Source organism: Xenopus laevis, chromosome 5S (genome assembly GCF_017654675.1).
Source record: "Xenopus laevis strain J_2021 chromosome 5S, Xenopus_laevis_v10.1, whole genome shotgun sequence".
Lineage (NCBI taxonomy): Eukaryota > Metazoa > Chordata > Amphibia > Anura > Pipidae > Xenopus > Xenopus laevis.
The window spans coordinates 121,261,905-121,276,404 of NC_054380.1; the positions used below are offsets into that span (position 1 = coordinate 121,261,905).

The 14,500-nt window shown below is 41.2% G+C and overlaps 1 protein-coding gene across 4 annotated transcripts in view; it reads right to left on the minus strand.

The window, feature by feature from the left end:
* The window catches only part of alkal2.S (ALK and LTK ligand 2 S homeolog), a 35,302-nt gene extending 21,055 nt beyond the window's left edge, over window positions 1–14,247 (minus strand). The window contains exons 1-4 of one of the 4 annotated variants that reach the window (XM_041565022.1): window positions 12,345–14,247; window positions 11,120–11,426; window positions 5,335–5,388; window positions 3,535–3,618 (exon numbers count right to left, since the gene is read on the minus strand). In XM_041565022.1, the coding sequence (XP_041420956.1) occupies window positions 3,535–3,618; window positions 5,335–5,388; window positions 11,120–11,384 (403 nt within the window). In that variant the 5' untranslated portion in view covers window positions 11,385–11,426; window positions 12,345–14,247. Of the gene's footprint in view, window positions 1–3,534; window positions 3,619–5,328; window positions 5,389–11,119; window positions 11,808–12,344 lie in introns of those variants that run through there. The other 3 variants (XM_018265910.2, XM_041565019.1, XM_041565020.1) reach the window with 3 other exon arrangements.
* Between the last annotated feature and the right edge of the window lie 253 nt (window positions 14,248–14,500).

The window sequence follows — 14,500 nt, forward strand, 5'->3', positions numbered from 1 at the left end:
AACCTTAACCTGCAGCCAACCATAACCCACTAAACCTTAACCCACACCCACCTTAACCCACAAAACCTTTACCCACAAAACCTTAACCCGCACCCGACCCTAACCCACAAAACCTCAACCTCCAACCAACCCTAACCCACAAAACCTTAACCTGCAACCAACCCTAACCCACAAAACCTTAACCTGCAGCCAACCATAACCCACTAAACCTTAACCCACACCCACCTTAACCCACAAAGCCTTAACCCACAAAACCATAACCCTACAACGACTCTAACCCACAAAACCTTAACCTCCCTGACCCTAACCAACTAAACCCTAACCTGCACCCAACCCTATCCCACACAATCTTAACCTGCACCCCACTTTATCTCACAAAACCTTAATCCCCACCGATCCAAACCAACAAAACAATAACCTGCACCCAACCCTAAGGGTAGGACTTCACGGCCGATATCCGCGTGATCTGACGCACTGCGCAAAAATGCAGGCGTCACGTGGATGCGACAGAAATAAGGTAAGTAATAGCATTGTCGGATGGTGTTGCAGCATTGATCCGACGGACACGACTGTCAGATGCAGACGCAGCGCAACCTCCAAAACGTTTCTATTGTAGTACCCATGGCCAACATTTACCCGTGTTGTCTGCTCTGTACTCTATATTCATGCACGCCTCTGGATAAAAGAGAAAGAATCTTCGGGAGGAGTGTACTTCCCCAGTCTGACCTGCATCCAACACTAACCCGCAATGGCTGGCCAAATTTCAACCCCAATCCACCCAATTAGCAGCAAACTAGTGCTCACACCCAACTAAAAGTACCATACAAAAAAACTGTTGCTTCAAAGCCCTCAAAATAAATGACTATAAACCTGCACAGAGCACTCTACTAAGCACTTTCACATTTTACATGGTTTTTAAACTGCTCAGTTCAAAAGAACAGGGCCAACTGCTGTTTATTTTGGCCGACCGGAAACACTTGACGTTAGTAAAGAAAGTCTTGTGAGTCAACAGCAGGGGGCACCATTTCCAATGCATTTACAGGTCACCCATGATTTTGCATGTGACGTGGGTCACACAAAGTCATGGCTCATCCACAGTCACCCAACTCACGGTCCCCTGTTCCCCTGGACCACCTAGCCACACAGGCTCTGCCCCCTCTATAGTTCCGCCATTCCACTAAGTGAATTTTATTGCAGACAACCCCACTCAGCCTTCATTTTTTCTATGTGTGGAAATAGCACTGTCATGTTCCCCTTTTTAACTTTCATTAACAAACAGTAGTGTTTACATTAATATTTTGGAAAGAATATTAGTGTGAGCTCTCTCTCTCTTTCTCTCTCTCTCTCTTTCTCTCTCTCTCTCTCTCTCTCTCTCTCTCTCTTTCTCTCTCTCTTTCTCTCGCTCTCTCTCTCTTTCTCTTGTAGCAGGGTAACATTTTAAAAATTCCTAGAAACCCTTAAATTCAGTTGGTCAGTTTCCTGGTCTTACAAAGGGATTCCATAGATCCCTTAGGTGAGTGATCTGGGATACCCAGCAGCATTATTACCTTTGCAGCAAGAGAAGGCTAGAATGGGAAGATCAACTAATATACCATTTGGTATTGTAAAAACAATTAGAAAAAAATGACAACATTTATCTGGTAAACTATGTTATTCAGCACCCAATAGAGTTTGAGTATATTTTTATACATATGACAGTTCATCATTAACGGTTGAACACCACGCCCATGTAAGCTGCTATGAGTGAGGTCTTCTGCTGCTCGATTCTCTGTCTTCATGGGACCTGGTCTAAACTAACACAAATATGGAAAAAGTGTCTCCTCCTGTGTATGTCACTCACCAAAGGGAGTTAGTAGAGAACACCTGCTAGTGCAAAATATCTCCGGAACCATTTCAGGGGAAGGCACTTTAAACTTTTGTTTGTTACTTTAAATCACATTCTGTTAAGTTATGACTCAAAAGGGGACTCTTGTAGTGGAGGAGGGGCTTCACATTTTTCAATGACCTTTTTATCACTATGAAAGACACTGAGCACATTTGGGTGTAATGTGGTTCTTTTACCCTGTTGTGCCTACTACTGATTGTCTTTTACAAGTTCTTGAATACAATGGTAACTGATATGTTGTGAAGGTCAATCTTTCTGAATCAAAAAGGAAGGGAGGAAGGAAGGGAGGAAGGAAGGAAGGAAGGAAGGGAGGGAGGGAGGAAGGAAGGAAGGAAGGAAGGAAGGAAGGAAGGAAGGAAGGAAGGAAGGAAGGAAGGAAGGGAGGAAGCGAGGGAGGGAGGGAGGGAGGAAGGAAGGAAGGAAGGAAGGAAGGAAAGAAGGAAGAGAAGGAGAAGGAAAGAAAGAGAAGAAGGAGAAAGGAAAGAAGGAGGGAAGGAATAGGAAGGGAAAAGAAGAAGGAGGAAGGGAAAGGAATTATCTGGGATGAAAGGGAAGAAGGGAAAGCAATGGAAGAAAGTCCTATTCATACAGACTTAAGTTAAAGTTCTGTGTGTTGTTTTTGGCAAAGCCATTGTTGTGGCAAATGGGAAAATGATACAAGCACCAACAAATGAATCTTGGGCACCATATTAGTATTGACAGACCCACTATGTAGCAGCTTTATTCTTTCTTTTTTTTAATTGTTATAAGTATTATACAGGTATGGAACCTTTTATGCAGCATGATCGGACCTGGGGTTTTCTGGATAAGGGATCTTTCTGTAATTTAGATCTTCATATCTTAAGTCTACTAGAAAAATCATGTAAACATGAAATAAACCCAATAGGCTGGACTTGCTTCCAATAAGGATTAATTATATCAACGTTTGGTTCAAGTGCAAGGTACTGTTTTATTATTACAGAGAAAAAGGAAATTGTTTTTAAAAATTTGGATTGTTTGGATAAAAAGGAGTCTATGGGAGATGGCCTTTCTATAATTTGGAGCTTTCTGGATAACGGGTTTTTCGGATAACCTGTAGTAAGTCTCTCCGTTATTTCAAGAGAGCTCTAATTCATCACATATTTCATTTACTTGATTATAGTTATAACCACCATATTACGGTGGACCCACCATTACTTTAGGTACATTCAAGTGAGCAGAAGGGGCAGTTTCATTCACTTCTCCACCACCCATGTGTCATCAGCTTTGCTATTACTCCTGAATATTCTAACTTCCAAGATTAAGATCCATGATTCCTTATAATAAATCGTCGTGCTCTAATGCCTTGTACTGAACATATGCTTAGATAATTTGCTATACATATATACAGATCAAACAGTATTTGTTTACACTGCTGGTGTTTATTGTTGCTATCGTAAACACACAGCTTCCTTTAATAAGGTTTTCTATAAGGAATGAGCGTGGCGTCTACATGTGAACACAGGAAACTGATCAGACCTGATCGCTTATTAGTATTGGCTAACAAAATGCAGCGCACCAGTTAAAATCATATTAGGCTCTAAGTCTAAAGTGAGACGAGGTCTTAATTCAATTACTATATCTTAATGCCTTTAATTAAGTGAGGTTAGGAAAGAATGCTTTCAACATACGTGCAGGGGTGGTGCAGTCCTTAGTCGTGTTGTAAAGTCTGCGGAATAGCTTGTTGCAGTTTGGACTGTTGAACGAAAGTCGACCTGGAAGACAGGAGAGAACAATAAAGGCATTTATTCAGCATCTACCGAAGGCCAATATGGCTAGAAATGACAAATTTATATATTAATCTTATTAAAGCAGCCTAAAGGTTTTTGTTAGTAGCGTCTGCAATGTGCACATGCTCAATGTGCTTTGAGTCGTAATGGGATTCTAAGGTGGTTATTTATTAATAATAAGTCTGAATGCCAAAAATCCGTAAAAAAAAAAGTTTTGTTTTTTTTAACTATAAAATCCGAATTTTTAGTGGAAACAAAAACCTTGACGTTTTTGTACCTAGAGGATGGAAAAAGTCAGAATCCGAAAATCCAGCATCTCAAACCTGCTGAGGTTGCTTTTAAAAAGGAAATTATTTTTAAAATCTGACTTATTGGGTTAAATCGGACTCTATGAGGCAGATTTATCAAAAGTCGAATTAAAAAAATTTTGAGCCAATTTTTCTGTACTTCGACTAGGGAATAGTCCAAATTCGATTCGAAATGTATCATGTACTGTCTCTTTAAAAATTGCAGATGTAGCCTATGGGCAGAGACGGAACTAGGTGGGGGCAGGCCCTGGTGCGGGCCGTGCGGCCGGGCCCCGCCCCCACCCTCTTCCGTGCGGCGCTGCAGTGAGCGCGTGACAGCCGGGGGCCCTGCGGGGGTGAAGGCCCTGGCCCAATTGCACCCCCTGCTCCCCCGGTAGTTATGCAACTGCCTATGGGGGACCTCCTAGAACCTATGTGGAGTCAAAATCTCTTTTTTGGGGGGAAAAACTTTGAATCTAATTCGATCGATTGCGCTGTTACTTATTCGTATTGAATTGAAAATCGTTTGAAAACGGACCAATTCACCCCAAAAAACCTTAGATTTTTTGATAAATTTTGATTGGTCTTTTTTAATTCGAATTTCGAAGATATGGGAGTTCAAAAAAAACTCCCATTACTTCCAAATTCGACCCTTGATAAATCTGCCCCCGAGTAATTCAAAGCTTTCTGGATAATACATTTCCAGATAATGGATCCTATGCCTGTATCATAATACATAACCCCTAGATGTATCAGTACCCCTGTTTCAAAACAGGGAGTGGTTCATTAGCACATGGTTGGGTAGGTACATCATGACATGGTTTGGGATAGATATGGGCATATGTAACATGGCAAAGGCAACTGCAGGGGTCATTTGCGAACACAACTGCACTTTGCAAAATGCCATTTCTGAAGCCAATTGTTCATAATGCAGAATGTTTCCCATAATTCCAATGTAATTGCAGCTACAAGTTGTGACTGCCCTAATTATGGAAGATGTATCTCTGGACAGCATGTTGAAAACTGCGTCAACTGCAAATCTGCTGCATCTGTTGACCAACCCATTTTGGAAACCCTGGAGCAGCCACCAGGTCCAGTGTGATTGTAGCTTCTCCGTGTCAGTATCTGCATTCATCAGAAGATGCAGGATAAACCCATTGAAAACCATGTGGAAGTTCAGGAGCACACATATTTTAAAGAATTGCATCACTATGGGATCTCCATTGCACCAACTTTTTGAGAACTTGTGGGTGTGTTTGTATATGTCCTCTTGTTGCTCTATCCAGAACCAACCCACACACAAGGTAACTCTCCTAATAACACAGATAACTGAATATAGATCAGACTAAAATGGACTGACAAAACAAACCACCACCCTTAAAAAAGAAGAAAAAAAGGACCAATTTACCTTTACCTGTAAGGTGCTTCAAAAACTTATCTTTCATCCGAAGATCTCTCGGAAATATTTCTGCAGAATTAAAAAAAAAAAGTACGGGATAAGTATGTTGTGTGCAGATGCTGCGGAGCATGTTAAGAGGAAGTGTTAAGAGGTAAATCCGTGATAGGCAGTCCCAGTGATGAGTGAAGGGATTTAGCTAATGTAAACATGAAAGGAAAATCCTGGCTCCCTAACTGTTAGACCTGACCTGCCAAGTCATGATCTACTTCTCCTCTCCCTGACTCTGTGACTGACTGCTGCTCTCTCTGACTCCTCTCTGTCCTGCCAGGGAGATACCGTCACACTATTCTAAATGTGTTTATGTGAATTAGATATTCCTGCTGGGGAATAAAAAGAACAGAAACCAAGAAGATAAAACCGTAGGATGACCAGTAAATCTAGGGAAACATCTCCTTTCCAGGGAACAAAGCATTATTGCAGGAATCATAGGGAGCACAGCTGTTGCTGATCAACAAGTCCCAAAAGTTTGGAAGTTGCACTAATACAAAGGATATAAATATCACAGAATGTCCAATTCAGCATCAATTTACAAATTTACCAGATTTCAATTCAATATATTTATCCACCACAGACAAGAACGATTGTCCAGACCAAGACAAAGCAAAACCCCAACATCTCAGCAACCTTACCCATGCAGAAACTTGTCTAGTACAAAAGAGTCAAGTCACACATATCTGTGTTTAAATTACAATGGCTAGAAAAAAGGGTCAAACCAAACCACAAATGTTGTGTTTTTTTATACTTCCCACTGTGTTGGAGGAAGGAGTTTGGCACAGCACATAGTTTCCATATTCTACTAAATTAAACATCACAAGCCACAGAAATACCCAATATCTTCCTTTAACTAAACCTCAGCATACATTGTCCATATATCAGATCCTGTATGCTCTGTCCCATGACCGTAGGGAAACCAAAGGCACAGACCAATAGATCGGAGGATTTCAATTTTTTTGTCTCACATTCCCTGTGATTTTTGTTTTTCAAAACTCCCCCACCGTATTTGATACAAATCAAGAGAAAAAATGTTCTTGATGTAGAATAGATATTCCCTGACACACATAATTCTATTGTATTCCCTTTTTTTCATCATTTTTCTAGGTTCTTCTTTAAACTTCTTTTCCTTCTCATTCTTTATCCATTTCCTCTTTATTCTCCATTTCCCCCTCAACCACACATCACCCCTCTTCTTTATATTTCTCTATATCTGTACTCTAATACCCCTTTCTGGTCTGTTCTCCCTTTATTCCCTCTCCCCATTCAAACTTAAATTTCTTTTCTTCCTCTCTTCCTCACTTTAAATATTATTATTGTATTATTACAATAATATTTATACAATTATTACTATTATTGTACTGTTTCTCTTTTCATCTCTCACTTTCTGTATCCACCATCGCTCTTCTTTTTTGTACATTCTCATAAAGCTTTCCTTACCCTCTCTCTTGCCCTTCTTAGTTTTCTCTTCACTTTCCCATTTTATTTCTTTTTTCTCCTTTCTCTTGTACATTCACTTATATTTGCTTATTGGTTTCCTATTCTGTTCTGGTCTTTATCTTCTCATTTTTTGTGTATTTTTCTCTTTCACCTCCTTCCTTCCTAATCTAATCTTTTCTAACATATTCTGATCCCCTCAATATGGCCCGGGCACTTGCAAGTGAGTGATCCACTTCCTCCCTTCTTTCTTCGTGCAGGTGCACAGTAGAGTTAAAATCTGGACTTTTCATTTTGAAGAAAGAAGAAGGGAGGAAGAGGATCTCTCACAAGTACCCAGGGCCGGTGTAGTTTTCTACTAGCAGGAGCACTGGCCAGGGTATCAGGTAAGTGATTACAAACCTTGGTGGTGCACTAACATTCGGCACCTCCATCGATTGAACATTTCCTTTTCATTTAAGACCTAGCACAGTAGAGAACAGAATAGAGCTAAGGTAATAATAATGGAAATGGTGATAATTGGGAGCTTGATAGTGACCCACCATGTAATTTATGGATCGATGACATTACCCATCCATCATAAGTTTGACAGAGCCCAAATAAGGTGAAGTCTTGTCAAATGCCCCCCATTATGCATGAGTAATGGTTTCTGACCTGCCTCCTGCTCTTATACTGGGTGGGCAAGACATTATGCAATCAAGTCTGTCCTAGCCGGCAGCCTAACTGTTGTAGCAACCATATGGAGACAAGTAAAACTCAAGCTAATTCGTCAAAACATCCAAATTTGCCCCATAGTCAGTTTTTTTTAATAAATGGGCAAAAAGGGTAATTCCCACCATTTCCTCTGCTATGATTTTTGACTGAAGCATCCCCCAGAGTCATTTACACCAGGATTCCATTTCTTTTTGTAAGAACGTCTCCGGTGCAATAACTCACATCAGTGCTTAGAGTGTTAGCTGACATTGATCCGATAGCTAACACTGCTTGTTAGTCAGGTGGTGAATGGACTGGGTGCGCCTGTGACTGTCATGTGGAGATTGATGCACCACAGTCTATTTTGGTGCATGTAACTGTTGTCAATTGCCAGGGTGATAGTGCTGAGGATGCTGGGATGTGAAGTCCAGCCATGATTGAAGAGCCACACAATGAATCTGTACACTGATATTTCCCAAAGCAACTTCCAGGGGAATCTGATCCGTCTGGCTATGCTTGCTGGCAAATGGATTTATGTGGGAAGATACTTTATACTACATTACAGTACATCCTTATAAGCCTATCTGACCTCGTTCATCTTCTCCTCCCCCAGTCTAGGGGCCCCATACCTCCCCCAGTCTAGGGGCCCCCTCCCCCAGGTCTAAGGGCCCCCTCCCTCCCCCAGGTCTAAGGGCCCCCTCCCTCCCATGCAACTTGAGAAAGACTCCCCTTGGGTTTGCTCTCTGGGAAAGACAACGATTAAGCACCTAAATGAGCACCACCAGCTTTCCTAGTGCCAAAGGTTTCCCCTCTAGATAAAGGCATCATTAGGCATAACTGAATAAGCACAAAATACGCTCAATGTCTTAAAATGTTTAAAAATCCAACTGTCCTCTAAAGCTTGAAGTCATACCGGCACCTACCCATTAATTACATATATTTAACCGATGGGCTAAAAAAGTGACCTTAAAGGAGTTGTTCACCTTCAAACACTATTTTTTTATAGTTCAGTTGGTTTCAAAGAGTTCACCAGAAACAAAAGACTTTTCTCAGTTACTTTCTATTTGTTTTTTTTAATTTTTCACCTTCTAAAGCCGCTCTGGGGAGGGGGGTCGCCGACTCTTTAACTGTTTTAAATTGATACATTTAGTTGATACATTTCTTATCTTTGTCCCTGCTGAGCAGAATCTCTGGGTTTTATTACGGGCTGCCGTTAGAATTGATACAATAGTTGCTAATACTCCAGAGATGCTGCTGAGAAATGTATCAACTAATTATATCAACTAAATGGAGCAAACTGGAACCGTTCAGAGGCTCCAGGATCACTGAGCTGCCAGACTCAAACACCAGAGATTAGACAAAATTTTGGGAAAACTGTAAAAAATAAAAGGTGAAAAGCAATTGAAAAAAGTCTTTGTTTATGGTGAACAATCTGAAAACAACTGAACTGGAAAAAGTGTTTGGAAGTTGAACAACCTCATTATTCCCTGCACCCATGTCCGGCTCCAAACAGCACAATGAAACTCCTTGTCAAACTGTCCAACATATAAGTGCTTTGCTTTGGAAATGAGTGCCAAGTCTGGGCACGCTTCATTTATCAGCATCATCATTGACATACTACTGTCCTGAAGGCGGAGCATGGACAGCGCCATGATGTCATCAATGACACGCCCCCAAATTAGATATAACGGCAGCTTGGGCAATAAACAAACAGCGTACCGGATGAGTTGAAAATCTAGTGAGCATAATGTTATGGGCCACTAGTAATGTGTTCCCAGGGCATGTTAAGGCTAGTTAGGCATTTAGAAGATTTTTTTTCTATAGGTGTGTATATCACTTTAATTAGCCTTTTAGATTGAAAGGGAATCCATGGGCTCAAAGTTCTTCAGCCTGGTCTAGTACTAGTTATAATATGTCTATGAAGATTCTTATTGATCCAGGTCAAGATATACAGTATTTAGTAGAATGTCAAAGGCAATTGGACATTTAGGGGGTTATTTATCAAAATACGAATTTTTCTGATTTTTTTTTAAAATAACAAAGTGCAAGCCAACTAGAATCTACAATTTGATCTTATTTATTATTAAAAAAGCATAATTTCATTGGATCGGGGGGAAAACTCAATAAATAAAATTAAGCTAAAACCCGAATCATATGAATTTTTTGGAGGTTTTCCCGAATTGCTCTATTTTTTCAGGCTTTTTCCGGAAAATTCTGTGATGATTCTTATTGATCCAGGTCATGATATACAGTATCTAGTAGAATGTCAAAGACAAGTGGACATTTAGGGGGTTATTTATCAAAATACAAATTTTTCTGATTTTTTTTAAATAAAAAAAGTCCAAACCAACTAGAATCTACAATTTGATCTTATTTATTATTAAAAAAGCATGATTTAATTGGATCGGGTTAAAACTCAATAAATAAAATTGAGCGAAAACCCAAATCGTACGATTTTTTTGAGGTTTTCACGAATTGCTAGATTTTTTTCAAGCTTTTTCCCAAAGAGTCAGATTTCTTGGGATTTTAGCCCGAAAAGCCCAAAATAATCAGATTTTCGGGCTAATTTCAGTGCAGACCACAGAAACGTTCAAATAGGATAGGGACCTCTCCAATTGACTTATATACAACCTCCGCAGGTCTGAGATGCTGAATTTTCAGATTCAGACTTTTTGCATCCTCAGGGTATAACAAATCTCGAAGAATTCAAGGTTTTTTTCCCCAATTAAAATTTTGGATCTTATAGTAAAAAAAAACCTTGATTTTTTCGAGTTTTTGGCATTCGAACTTTGATAAATTCACCCCCGAGAGTTTTTTTCTTGATAACTCAAGGGGCTTCTTCAGTTCCACAACTTCAGTTGAAGTAAAGAAGTCGCTCGGATGAGTGATGAAACGTTTTCAAGAAAAAACTCAAAAAATGTCCAGTTACCTTGAATTAATTCTACTAGTTACCAGTCATAAATGCCAATTTATCCACATTCAGCGCACAGTGCCAGACTAAAGTCTTCTACATTCCCTACAATATATCTGTCCTTATATATAGTATATCAAGTAAATAACGACCATTGCCACAGATTTAGGCACCAGAAACCCATCTGAAATCATTGCGGTTGACTTTGCCTTCACTCCGCTGTGTTATTTATCCTGACAAAGCCGAGATCTTGCACGCCGAGCCTCTAAAGTTGTCCCTGAGCAATAACATCATGCAAGGTCTCTCGGGGGATGCTGGGAATTGTAGGAGTGGACTTGCAAATAACAGGGGGTGGGAACCTAAGGCTGCCTGTACATGTATAGGATCTATTATCCAGAAACCCATTATCCACAGTCCTATTTAAGCAAATAATTATTATTCAAACAATTCCCTTTCTTTTCTATAATAATAAAACATCAGCATATACTTGATGGTAGCTACGCTGCATGAATCCATATTAGTGGCAAATTTTTAAAAAAAATATATTACCAGCCTTTAGGCATGCTGCTCCAAATTACAGAAAGACCCTTTATCCAGAAAACCCAAGGTCCCAAGCATTCAGGATAATAGATGTGATACCTGTACAATGTAGGGCCAGTAGTATTTGAGCTCATCTGAACATACACAGAGTAACAGCCGTGCACTTACCCACTCGCTGTTCATCCGGATAATATCCATAATCTGGGACTGGGTTTTCCCTCTCGTCCAGGCTGTAGTCTTCTTTCCTGGCTAAATGCTGCTTCCCGTTGCCTTCCTGCAGCCGATACACTTTCACCTCTTTAATGAGTCTCACAATGATGTTCATCAGGTTTTTCTCGGTGAGGTTTCTGGAGTCCGTCCTCTCCTTGCAGTGCCCAGCAGGCAGCACCAAGAGCAGCACAACCAGCATGGCAGCACCTCTGAGTTTATTCATTGCTGCTCCAGGTGAGCGGAATCTCTCCTGTCCGCAATCCTGCTGCTTTCACGAACAAGTAACGATAAGAAGAAAAAATGAATAATCATGAAGTGGGTGTTTTTTTTGTTAGGAATCCCAGCCCTGTCACCGATGTGGTTAACTCTTTCCTTTTCACCAACAAAACTCACGTGCTCACTTTTCACTTAAACAGACAATGAGTTACAGATATGGGGACCCTGGGCATTGCAGGGGCCACAGTTTTAGGGAGAATGGAAAACAGAACAGGAATATACAGCTGTCACCCAACATCTATTGTGGAGCTACAACTCCAAACATTACCCAAACAGCTTCAACAACAGCTGAAGGGCCACATGCTGTATCTCAAGGGGTCCTTAAGATACAAGGGATCAGGGTAAATGTCTTATCTGTCCTACCCTTAAAAGGTCCTAATACTACTACTACTACTACTACTACTACTACTACTACTACTACTACTACTACTACTACTACTACTGCTACTACTTCTACTACTACTACTACTACTAATAATACTACTACTACTACTACTACTACTACTAATAATAATAATAATATTACTACTACTTAGTGACGGACGAATTTATTCGCCAGGAGCGAATTAGTGGCGAAATTCCGTGTTTTGCCCCTGGTGACTAAATTCGTATAATTCGCCAGCGTCCACATATTTTAGATGCCGGCGACAATTCTAGGCGCCTATTGACTTTAATGGGCATCAGAATTTTCACCATTGTCGCCGGTGTCAAAAATATTTCGTGTTTCGTGAATTTTTCGCCGTTTTGCGAATTTCATGGGAAATTCGCTAATTTTTTTTTATTTACTAATAATAATAATACTACTACAAGGCATCCCCAACAATCACTAACAGAACTGTGTGTTATTGTGCACAAGTGATACAAAACACCCAAACTGAGTGTAACCTTAAAGCCACAATCAACTCACCTTGTCTGCTGCTCTCTAGTACTTTGCAGAAAGCTTCAGCTCTCCTGGCTGTTGAATGGCACAGACCAGTGGCACTTTGAAGCATCAGCTCTTCTGCCCAGTGAATGGCAAAGACTAGTGACACTTTGAAGCATCAGCTCTTTTGCCTAGTCAATGGCACAGACCAGTGGCACTTTGAAGCATCAGCTCTTCTGCCCAATGAATGGCACAGACCCGTGGCACTTTGAAGAGTCAGCTTTTCTGCCCAGTGAATGGCAAAGACTAATTGGGAAAAAAAGTTGCAGCGTCTCTCAGCTATTGGAAAGCACGGGCAGTCCTGTGTGGCTGCTTCTTCTAGATATAGTTTAGGATGTGGTGAGGTGGCTGCTGGTCTGATATAATATCGAATTGGATGTGGGAGGAAACAATGCAGGTTGGTGCGAGTGCTGTTGTCCCTCCCGTGCGATTCCCCAGTCGCAGGAAAGCGCAGACTCTTTATCCACTTGCGCTGCAGACGTAACAAGCGCTCTGTCTCCCATGGGACTCGCTCATTAGTTTGCGGCGATTTATTAAGGGAAACCCACTGCCGTCACACGCGCCTAATGATCGCTCCTACAGGAATCGCTGCGCTTGCGACTTCTACCGGGAAACTGCTTCTCGCTTTACCACCTACTGGAAATGATCGTATTGCTTGCGGGGCCCTTCAGCTAATGATCAGGGGCCCCACTGTGATTCCCTTGTGCCAGGGGCCCTCACTCTGCTATTTCTCTAGGTTGGAACAATTGTAAGTAAATGCCCCGTCTGCTTTTTCTATTTAAAACTGCTGTTATGTGGCACCGACACTGATTGCTCTGCATAAGATCTTCTTCATCTGCTGTCAGATCTGCTAGAAAATGTCTGAGCCCAGTCTGACCTTCCTATTGGCACAGGGACATTACTTAAAAAAAACCTTCAACTCTGTTTTCCCTCCTAGTACAGACACTTCCAGGGAACCTATAGGGGCTCTATCATGTCTCTACTGCCACAGGGACCTATAGGTGCAGCTATGCAGGAGAATTTCCCCCACTCTGCCTGTACTACTGGCAAATGGACCCCCAGGTGTGTATATACAGGAGAAAATCCCCCACTCTGCCTATACTACTGACAAATGGACCCCATGTGTGTATATACAGGAGAAAATCCCCCACTCTGCCTATACTACTGGCAAATGGACCCCAGGTGTGTATATACAGGAGAATTTCCCCCACTCTGCCTGTACTACTGGCAAATGGACCCCCAGGTATGTATATGCAGGAGAATATCCCCCACTCTGCCTGTACTACTTGGAAATGGACCCCAGGTGTGTATATGCAGGAGAAAATCCCCCACTCTTCCTATACTACTGGCAAATGGACCCCCATGTGTGTATATGCAGGAAAAAATCCCACAATTTGCCTATACTACTGGAAAATGGACCCCCAGGTGTATATATGCAGGAGAAAATCCCCCACTCTGCCTATACTACTGGCAAATGGACCCCCAGGTGTATATATGCAGGAGAAAATCCCCCACTCTGCCTGTCCAATAAGCTGCTCCAGTCAGTGTACAGATCCCAAGCAGTAGCGCACACACACCTTGTCACACTGGAGGATGCCAACGACTGGAGAGGCTTTCCCCGGCTCAGGCAGCCAAGATGAATGATGGAGAAATCTGATCTTGTTGAACTTTTCTATTTGCTTTCATTTGTGTGTTTACCACTCCCAGCAGAAAGCAAATAATGTGTATGACTGTTGCTTTCCTGGATGTGAAGAAGGGGAACTGGACAGAAATAGGGAGTAAATAATTTCACCCATAAAGACTTATAATCACATTATGTAATTTAGGGATCAAAGATCATGTCTTTTTGTCACACTATTCATGGATTTAATGTCCTCTCCTTGAGCGACACATGGTGGTAGATACGGGAATTACACTCTCCATCACACCAATGTTTCTTTAGAATTTAGAATTTATGCTTGAGCTGATAGTCTGCTTAGCGTCAAAGGATAAAAACTATAATTAGATCATTGTATAATACCCATACATACTCACCCTTAGTCTGTCTTATCTGCATTCAGATTGACCAGAATCATAAAGATAAAATGACAGTCTCGTCACATGGGAATGCTGTATTTCCTGCAAAATGTACAAAAACAAAC